This window comes from Haliotis rubra, unplaced genomic scaffold (genome assembly GCF_003918875.1).
Source record: "Haliotis rubra isolate DU_JTF1 unplaced genomic scaffold, ASM391887v1 Scf85, whole genome shotgun sequence".
NCBI classification, from domain to species: domain Eukaryota; kingdom Metazoa; phylum Mollusca; class Gastropoda; order Lepetellida; family Haliotidae; genus Haliotis; species Haliotis rubra.
The window spans coordinates 134920-145965 of record NW_025767579.1 but is presented as its reverse complement, the minus strand read 5'-3'; the positions used below and the strand labels follow the sequence as shown (position 1 = coordinate 145965).

At 38.3% G+C, this 11046-nt stretch overlaps 1 protein-coding gene across 1 annotated transcript; it reads left to right on the top strand.

The window, feature by feature from the left end:
• The first annotated feature begins 175 nt into the window (after positions 1 to 175).
• On the top strand, positions 176 to 10605 carry LOC124262665 (nuclear envelope integral membrane protein 1-like). The gene is made up of 9 exons (XM_046697173.1): positions 176 to 326; positions 1835 to 1965; positions 2314 to 2521; positions 3385 to 3457; positions 3786 to 3879; positions 6994 to 7340; positions 8513 to 8601; positions 8800 to 8962; positions 9825 to 10605. Exons 1-9 carry the CDS (start codon positions 176 to 178, stop codon positions 9964 to 9966), a joined length of 1398 nt encoding a protein of 465 aa, XP_046553129.1. The 3' UTR covers positions 9967 to 10605.
• Positions 10606 to 11046: the final 441 nt, after the last annotated feature.

The following is an 11046-nucleotide window of genomic DNA, read 5'->3' as shown; positions in this document are numbered from 1 at the left end:
ATTAATGTCAAAATGTGTTCTTTGTTTATAGTGCATGCTTGTCAAAACCATTTATGATGTCATAAAACAGAAATACAATTTAATGTTTCAAGGGAACGCATGCCAATGCTGCATTCTTCCATTTGCGGCTTTTTGATTGAAAATCCCATAAGTTTGGATTTCGAGATTATCAATAATGGCGCTCAACTCGAGTGTAGAGGCCGTGAAAGGCCTTCTTGTATTTCTATTTTGCATGCTAACTACCTTTACAGTTGGTGTGCAAAGTCAGGAATGGTCAAAGGTTTCTGAGGAGTGTCAAAGGGCGATGTACAATGGACAAAAGGAATGTAAGAATGACCGTGATTTGCATAACGGACGTGAACTTGCAGTGTTTACAAATCAGGCTCAGAGAATCCAGTCTACACCCAAACCATATAAAATCGCTTGAAACCGTTGTAGCTATATAAAACCGCATAAACGCTATCATTTTTGTCCTTGGTGTTTTGGACTTGAGCATATGACCGTATGCTATGTCTAGTTGGAAAGAGTTGATTTTAATGTTCAAGTGGCAAGGTAAAATTATGACGATTTGTAATATTAATTTCGCTTTATTTGATTTACTTTTTTGTACAAACAGCCAAAGTTTGTCATTATTAAAATAATAATTTTATTTAGCAGTGTCATATTACATAACAATTTATTGTCAGCACTTCATTAGTTTTTCGTCCTACATTTCCAATTGGTATATGTTTTCAATCTGCCATTACGATTCCTATTTATCGCGCGTGAACATGGTGAATGTGAGAAAGTCCATGAGCAGCAGCCTGATTGTTAGTTGGACATCAATATGCTATGAATCAAATTTCCATGCATATGAAACAGTAAAAAAATAACACAAGAGATGAATTTTATCACAGGGATCATTAATGAAGTATCTACCTCATATTCAAATGCATAAAAATCCTAAATCTTTACTCCAAAGATACCATTAATGATTCATCTGCTAAGTTTACATCCTCATTCTTGTGACTAGTCATGTGACCACGCTGAATCTGAACAATGTTTCTTGATATGAGAGTGTCCTAAAAATATGTTGAATAATTACAGATTTGTTCGTAATAGTATATATTTTATATGTATTATTTTTTTCGTGTTTGCTGTTGTGATGATATATGCATGTATCATTGTTTGTAAATATGATGCACTTGTTTCCATTTTGGATTAAAAAGGATTGAGTTACCATATAGCATGTATAGGCTCAACTGGCCAAGGTGGCATATATTGTTGTTAATGTTATAGTATTTAGACTAAGTATGCTTGGAAGTTGATAAGGGAAGTTTATATGGTCAGTGACAGGACTACAAATGTGTTGCAAGGCTCCAGCTGTGCAAAAAAAAGCAAAATTTTAGCTGAAAATATGTTCAATCCCTTTATTCAGTATGTGGTTGAGAAACTCTAAAAAAATCCATCTGTTCCTGTGCTAGTGGTTATGAGACAGTTTATTATTATTCATGTAGACTGGTTATGGTAGAGTGTAATTGTAAATCTTCTTTCAGGGGTTGTATCTTAAGTTCCACCCAAAATATTTTTAGAAACTGAAGGACTTTTTTCAAAACACTTGACCTAATCTCATTTCTGATTCATATGGTCTTTTACCATGTGTACTTGATTAACGTAGCACAGTAATTCAAACAGGACATTCACAAATTGTAGAGAAATATTATGTTAACGATTTCTTGCCACCTCAAAATTGAAAGGTTTAAAAAGTTACTTGTTAAATCATGTAAATAGCAATGAAGTTGATGAAATTGTGTATGTAGGATTCTCATGCTCATAAGATGTACAATCTTTCCAGGTTACGTACTGGGACAACAAGATGCTAAATTCAAAGTTGAGAAGAGTAAGAATGTTTTGGAAGATCGCCTGTTTGTCTTTTGTCATCAAGGATATGAGAAGGAGTGGTACAGATTATGGCTGAATCCTAAGGTAAGCAGAATCATTGACCACACTAACATTAAACATTGCGTTATCACATCGTAGTATGATGGTAAATGAGATCCATATTTTTGCCGTAGACTGTTGAAGACATGTAGTGAAACATACTTCCCAGCTAATAGACTTTCATTCAACCATGAAGAATTGGGAGCAAAATAAGGATAATATATTGCCAACCTACCAACATAGTCAAGTTGACTTTTTATCATTTCAGTAGGTGTATTTCAATGCACTCATTTATATATTTGCATAGACTTGAAACAAGAATCTTAAAGTCATGTTGGGGATGAAGATCTTTTGAAAAAATAGGTCTGTTCATAACTGTGGTTGTGATTCCAGATCCGGGTATTGGAATCTGAGCTGCACCAGGACTTTAACTATGTGTATGGTGAAAACCTGACTGACGTGAAGGAGCACTATAAGTCCAGCTACATCAGCTTGTGGAACTGGTGGAGAATGAAAGAAGAGTTTTCTTTCTTACCTTTCAATACCAGCTGTCTTGGTATTGCCTCAAGCAAGAATTACACGGTTGAGTTCAAAATAAAGAGTTAGTATGTTTTAATACATTTATAATCACCGGCTGTGTTACACATGTTATATTTAGGATTACACTTCCTCAGTAAAGTACAAATTATTGTACTTTTGTTGGATTGAGTCCCATCCCAGGAACACACACAGATTTACACTTGACTCAGCTGTACACCAAGTCTGTGATCTAAACTACCAGTTGTCTGACTTTCATGTTTGTGGGAGTTGCGGTAGCTGAGTTACTGAGTTATTGAGTAGGTAAGATGGCTGACTTTGTATGCTGGCGATTAGGTGCCTGACTATTGAGAGTGTTGGTTCGATTACTGGATGGGACTTAACCCAACAAGAGTACTTGATTCTGTTATTTACTGACAAAGTGTAGTCCCAAATATAACATATTAGATTTGACCAGTTTTTAAATGGCATTGTGTATTCTCTAGCTATGTTGTCATCATGGAACTAATATTTGGTTTTCCTCTTGCATGTTTTTGTGTGCATTTGTCTAGGTACTGTTCATATGATTCTCTTACTATCTTATATCTAACAAGCTTTCTGAGTTTAGTATTTTTGAAACAGTTATATTTATGATTTATTTAGTATGTTTCACTGTGGAGCCAGAGATGACTGAAAATGTCCTTTAAGGAGTCAATGCAGAGTTGCCTCCCTTCATTGTACTCAAGGCCAGGCTCTACTGGGTGTGGGTTGTATTTCTTGTCAGCTCCATACCTGTGGTTACGGTTTTCAAACTGACATCTTCAACTCGTGAAGTGATGAATTCTAACTGAAATACTGTTCAAAGCGTGTTGATACCTATTCTGTCACTCACTTGTCAGTTACCGGTAAAGAAGTTTTTAAGTTCAGTTGTCTTTTCATTCTCTCCAGATCCTGAATTATGGTATGTCTTCTTTGTTGTCCTGGGCATTGTCATCTTCTTCTATGCTAAATCTTGGAGCAGGTATTGTGAAATTTTTCCAAATTTGTTTTTCATTTTATTAACGCAATAAAACTCTTTTACAACAGGACAATAGTAGGATGTGTTCCATTCAAAAGTTTGATTATCTATTATACCTCTAACACAATAACAATTTGTAAGAAAATAGTAGTATGGTCTAATGCCATGTCATACCTAATTATGCTACTGGTTTTGTTAAAAATATATCAGTATATATTTATTGTAAAGGTATTGTGTAAGTACTGTAAACTGTTGCATTGTCCAACTTATTTTAGAATATCTTCTTTTAATATTTTAGAGATTTAGAGATATCCTTTTTTGTAATTTCCAGAAATGTTGCCCTTCACTATGGTACAGGTATATCGGTGGGAGTGTTTGCTTCTCTTCTCATAGTTGTCTTCATCCTGAACAAGCTTATGCCACAGGTAAGTTTGCCAGAGAGTCAGTACTGTACAGACATCCTTTAAGTCAGCATAGTACTGCCGAGATAGAGTTTGTCTACATAGTATTGTCCAGACAGGATTGTAGTCTATATTAGTTTTGTCCATACAGGTTGGTAGTGTACATAGTACTCTCCAGACAGGATTGTAGTCTATATTAGTACTGTCCATACAGGTTGGTAGTGTACATAGTACTGTCCAGACAGGATTGCAGTCTACTTAGTACTGTCCATACAGGATTGGTAGTCTTTATTGTACTGTTTGTACAGGATTGTAGTCTACATAGTACTGGCCAGACAGGATTGCATTTTGCAGTCTACATAGTACTGTCTAGACAGGATTGTAGTCTACATAGTAAAGTCCCGACAGGATTGCAGTCTACATAGTCCTGTCCCGACAGGATTGCAGTCTACATAGTACTGTCCCGACAGGATTGTAGTCTATATAGTACTGTCCTGACAGGATTGCAGTCTACATAGTACTGTCCCGACAGGATTGTAGTCTACATAGTACTGTATAGCCAGGTTTGTAGCCTACATAGTACTGTCTAGCCAGGATTGTAGCCTACATAGTACTGTCAAGACAGGATTGCAGTCTACATAGTACTGTCAAGACATGATTGTAGTCTACATAGTACTGTCAAGACAGGATTGTAGTCTACATAGTACTGTCCAGACAGGATTGTAGTCTATATAGTACTGTCTAGCCAGGATTGTAGCCTACATAGTACTGTCAAGACAGGATTGCAGTCTATATAGTACTGTCCATACAGGATTGTACTGTACTGTCAAGACAGGATTGTAGTCTATATAGTACTGTCCATACAGGATTGTAGTCTACATAGTACTGTCAAGACAGGATTGTAGTCTACATAGTACTGTCAAGACAGGATTGTAGTCTATATAGTACTGTCTAGCCAGGATTGTAGCCTACATAGTACTGTCAAGACAGGATTGCAGTCTATATAGTACTGTCCATACAGGATTGTAGTCTACATAGTACTGTCAAGACAGGATTGTAGTCTATATAGTACTGTCTAGCCAGGATTGTAGCCTACATAGTACTGTCTAGCCAGGATTGTAGCCTACATAGTACTGTCAAGACAGGATTGCAGTCTATATAGCACTGTCCATACAGGATTGTAGTCTACATAGTACTGTCAAGACAGGATTGTAGTCTATATAGTACTGTCCAGACAGGATTGTAGTCTATATAGTACTGTCTAGCCAGGATTGTAGCCTACATAGTACTGTCAAGACAGGATTGCAGTCTATATAGTACTGTCCATACAGGATTGTAGTCTACATAGTACTGTCAAGACAGGATTGTAGTCTACATAGTACTGTCCAGACAGGATTGTAGTCTATATAGTACTGTCTAGCCAGGATTGTAGCCTACATAGTACTGTCAAGACAGGATTGCAGTCTATATAGTACTGTCCATACAGGATTGTAGTCTACATAGTACTGTCAAGACAGGATTGTAGTCTATAAAGTACTGTCCTGACAGGATTGTAGTCTACATAGTACTGTCAAGACAGGATTGTAGTCTACATAGTACTGTCCAAACAGGATTGCAGTCTACATAGTACTGTCCAAACACGACTGAAGTCTATATAGTACTTCTAGACAGGATTGTAGTCTACATAGTACTGTCCTGACAGGATTGTAGTCTACATAGTACTGTCTAGAAAGGATTGTAGTCTACATAGTACTGTTCCGACAGGATTGTAGTCTATATAGTACTGTCCCGACAGGATTGCAGTCTACATAGTACTGTCTAGACAGGATTGTAGTCTACTTAGTTCTGTCTAGACAGGATTGTAGTCTACACTGTCCATACAGGATTGTAGTCTACATAGTACTGTTCTGACAGGATTGTAGTCTATATAGTACTGGCCCGACAGGATTGCAGTCTACATAGTACTGTCCCGACAGGATTGTAGCCTATATGGTACTGTCCATACAGGATTGTAGTCTACATAGTACTGTCAAGCCAGGATTGCAGTCTACATAGTACTGTCCCGACAGGATTGCAGTCTACATAGTCCTGTCCCGACAGGATTGTAGTCTACATAGTACTGTCCCGACAGGATTGTAGTCTACATAGTACTGTCCTGACAGGATTGCAGTCTACTTAGTTCTGTCTAGACAGGATTGTAGTCTACTGAGTACTGTCCATACAGGATTGTAGTCTACATAGAACTGTTCCGACAGGATTGTAGTCTACATAGAACTGTTCCGACAGGATTGTAGTCTATATAGTACTGGCCCAACAGGATTGTAGTCTACATAGAACTGTTCCGACAGGATTGTAGTCTATATAGTACTGGCCCAACAGGATTGCAGTCTACTTAGTTCTGTCTAGACAGGATTGTAGTCTACTGAGTACTGTCCATACAGGATTGTAGTCTACATAGAACTGTTCCGACAGGATTGTAGTCTACATAGAACTGTTCCGACAGGATTGTAGTCTATATAGTACTGGCCCAACAGGATTGCAGTCTACATAGTACTGTCTAGACAGGATTGTAGTCTACATAGTACTGTCCAGACAGGATTGTAGTCTATATAGTACTGTCCAGAAAGAATTGTAGTCCACATAGTACTCTCCAGATAGGACTGGTAGTCTACATACTGTCCATACAGGTTGGTAGTCTACATTGTACTGCCAAGGCAGGCTTTGTCTACATAGCACTGTCCATACAGGATGGTAGTCCACATAGTACTGTTCATGTAGGATTGTAGTCTGCATAGTACAAGCTTGCCTGTCAAAATAGCACTAGGTATTGACCCTATTCTGCTATAAACTGGCCTTGCCACTCATTAAAGCTTGAAAGCATAATGAATTTCTTTTTTCATATTATGTATCTAGATTTACATCTTTGACATTTATTTTTGCTCATGTGTTTTTTTCGCAAACCAAAAGGACCAGAAAGAAGAAATTATTAATAAGTGATGAGCTCATATAATTTCAGTTTTCTTCATGGCATCTCCATTTCCAGTCAATTTGTGATTTTGCAAAAATATGTTTTAATGTCTTTAGAACTGCTTGAACATGTTGAAGGATTCAGTGGAAATGCTTTTGTACCTGTTTCAGAGACTGAAGACCATTGGGTATGCATTTATGCTAGTGAGTGGATCAGCATCCATGTTCATCCTTCAAACAGTGTCCCACAAGTTCAATGACATTCTTCAGAATCACTGGCATCTTGCGCTGGGTTACATCTTAGTCACAGGGCTTGTAAGCTTTGCAGTTGTGTACAGATATGGCCCTGTCAAAGATCAACGAACTCTTAACTTAGTGAGATGGACACTGCAACTTGTTGGACTGTTGTTTATTTACATTGGGACACAGATTCCAGAAGCTTCTATTGCAATCATCATTATTGTGCTCTCGGTGTATAATTTCCCAAGGAAAGTTGTCACAAAATTCACATCCTTCAGGTAGGTGTTCCAGCAGCTTCATACAATCACCTTACCTATGAACATCTGAGTTGTTTTTAGTGACTCATGTCAGGGGTGGAAATAACCCATTGCCCGACGTCCGATTCCAGTGTTTTTTTCTGTCGGGCAGGCAAATTCATATATCACACTGTACCGGCGTCCAGTTGACTTTCCAATGTTAATTATGTTGTTTATTTTAAAAATTCAACAAGAAAACAGTTGGTATAGTGGACAAATTATCAGGGCAAGTGATTTTACATGTGCCACTGTACCAGAGTACACTAGCAAGTTTAAAGTTATTTCCACCCCTGCATGTGTCTTATGAGGAAACCATGTTTGTCGTAAGAGATGATTGACGGTATTGGCTGGTCAGACTCACTGACATAGTTGATTCAGTTAATCCTTTCCAGTTGCATGAATTAATGCTGTAGTGTCAATCTATTGATTGCTTAGTCCAGACCTGATTATTTACAGACTGCTGTCATTTAGCGGGAATATTGCTGAGTGCATTGTTAAACAACAAACACACAATGACCAATGAACAGATGTAAGTTTCTATATTTATGACAAGGAAACTTGTTTTCGTGGCTGCTTTGGTTTTGTTTATGGTTTATCATGTGCATGTTTGAAACCTTTCGAAACAATGAGGGATGTGTTCGATGTTTGGTTGTTCTGTTATAAGAGAGCTGTGTACAGTGAACACTTCTGTAACTGTTACATCCTGAAGATTGTGTACAGGGGTGGAAATAACCCATTGCCTGACGTCCGAGTCCAGTGTTTTTTTCTGTCAGGCAAGCAAATTTTTATAGCACACTCAACCGGTGTCCAGTTGACTTTCCAATTTTAAGTATGTTGTTTATTGAACAAATCAACAAGAAAACAGTTGGTATAGTGGACAAATTATCAGGGCAAGTGATTTTACATGTGCCACTGTACCGGAGTACACTAGCAATTTTAAAGGTATTTCCACCCCTGGTGTAGTACATGTCATCCATAATTCCTCGGATATCATTACAAATCAGACTAATGATATCAGTTAATCAAGTATAAACCATGCCTTAATCCATACATCAAACTGTGTTCATGCATGTTCCCAATGTTTTGTGATATGGTTGACTACAAGACTTCACATCCTTTGTGATTAGAACCTATCGACCTTGCTCTTACTACAGCCTTGGATTTACAATTTCTGAGATTATTAAGACCAACTCCATACCACTAGACTGTCAATTCCATATGGGTTTTCTAGTTTGGCAGGCTGGTGAGAATCAAATAATTCATTTGTTGTGGTCATAAATAGTGTCATTGTATTTGGTCAATTAATAATCACAGGATGGGGGTCTTGTACATTTGTGTGGAAAGATTGGTTTCTCTTGATTAAGTTAGTTGGGCATCTTTGTGTTGTTTCAATAGAGTCTTATGTGGTCAAACTCCTTGACATGTCATGTTTGTTTTATAGGTACAGGATTTTCCGGGCCAAAGATTCGCCTGCTTACAGAGGAAGAGTTTATTATGCAGGGACATGTAGAAACAGAGAAGGCCATGGAGGAACTGCGGTCCTTCTGTCAGAGCCCTGAGTGTGATTCCTGGAGAGTCATCAGTCGCTTGAAACACCCATCCAGGTAACCATGGTGTCAGTGCTGACTGACGAGTAAAGTTTGTTAGTCCAGGATGCTTGTTCCTTGTAGATTATGATTCAGGTGGAATCAGCTCCTCAATACTGGCAGATGAAGTCTGAGTGATTCAGATGTGTGAAGGTCTTGATAGACACCATTTTACAAACATATTTTACTAGCAACTCAGATCTGGTAACACTCCAAGATAAAGAGAAGCCTCACTGGTGTTATAAAGTATAGGAAATAGGTATTGGTAATATGCATGAGCAGTTCATAGGTAATTCGAGGTGCTTGGGTTGCCTGGTGGTTAAATGCCCGCTCGTCACGCTGAACAGCCGAGTCTGATTCCCCACACGGGTACAATGTGTGAAGACTATTTCTGGTGTCCCTTGCCGTGATATTACTGGAATATTGCTATAAATGGTGTAAAAGTAAACTCAATCACTCACTCATAGGTAATTTCCATTCATAACCTATGACACTGATATTCCCCCAAGCTGACCACCTTACAACCGGTTTGTAGTCACTGGTTGTTCAGTCATAGGTGAAAATGTGAGAAGGTCACATGGAACCATATGACAGCATCTAAGGATCACTGTTATACGTAATTGCATCTGACATCTAGCTGAAAGTTCAGGCTTTGTTGTGTAACACTGGTGAGCATGATTAAGGGTTTAGCCATTGTTTTAACTCACTGGTATTGTCTTGAGTGAAATGTATGAAGGGAAATGCATATGGCCAACTCATATCAATATGGCCAACTGTTAATTGTGTTGAAGATTCTGTACAAAGGAGACAGCTGTTGTGGTAAAACAAAACGTGTATGCCAAGAATACATTAAATGAATACTTGTTGATTCTGTTTCCAGATTTGCCAAGTTTGTGGAAGGGGATTCTCACATATCCGACTCGGAACTGTTGGACCATGATTCAGTGGATTACTTCTCACCTCCCTCAGATGATATCTCTGACAATGAATCAGAGACAGACTTCCGTCTCAGCACTCCTTAACAACTGCCATCGTTAGGAGTGTGGAATATTTTCTGTATCAAACAACGTGATCTATCATTTTGAGTGTCAGCACATTTAGTCAGGCTGAGGTCATACTACTATGTTACATATGATTTCTGTTCTTTGAAATATCATGACAAGTGCACCTTATGTAGTCATGCTTGCCAAGGAATGGGATTAATCTGGTTGTTCTCAGAGGCTGATGCTTGACCCAAGGTCTTCTGTGAACATCAAGATACATTTCCCAATGAGTACCAAATCTGATCACTAACTAATGTTTTAGTTTTTTAAATATGACTTTTTTTATTTTAACACAAAAGAGATAAAAATAAGTCACTTCATTTTACATTTAACTTGATGCAATGAGAATGAAAGAAATAGTGGCCTATGAATTCCCACTGACTCTGCTACAGCTTCTCTTCACAGATCTTAAATGATTCCTTGGCTGCTTACTTTCTTCTGAATGTTTCTGACGGATTGATTATTTTTGCTTTAAAAAACAAATGCGAATGTTTTGATAGATTAATTTGTTTTCTTTTACTTCCACGAGCAAAATCATCATCATCACCACATTTTCATCTCAGCTGTATGTGAGAGACACGCTACCTTGAGGACATATGTATGGTGCTTATGATCCACCAGACCGCCTCCGTGGTGTAGTGGTTAGAGTGTCTGCCCAGAGAGCGGAAGGTCGCGGGTTCGATCCCCGACCGCGTCATACCAAAAGACGTAAAAATGCTGTACTTGTTGGTCCCTGCCTGGCGCCCGGCATTAATGGGTACAACAAGGACTGGTCGTCGGAGTCAGTATAATGTGTCTGAGTGGGGTATTCATGCTTCACTGCGGTGGGCTAACTATTAAACGATGTTAAACCCAATTTCACCTCACCTCACCTATGATCCACCACAGACTAGGTGAATCAGACATGCCCCCAGATGAATGATCCTGCCAGTGAAATGACTGTTTGTGTCAATCACCTCCCAGTTGATATAGTTGTGACCACTGTTTAATTCGTCTTTATGTTTGAAATGGATAGCTCACTAATAGCTACATTGGGCTGACAGTTGCGGCCATATTTTT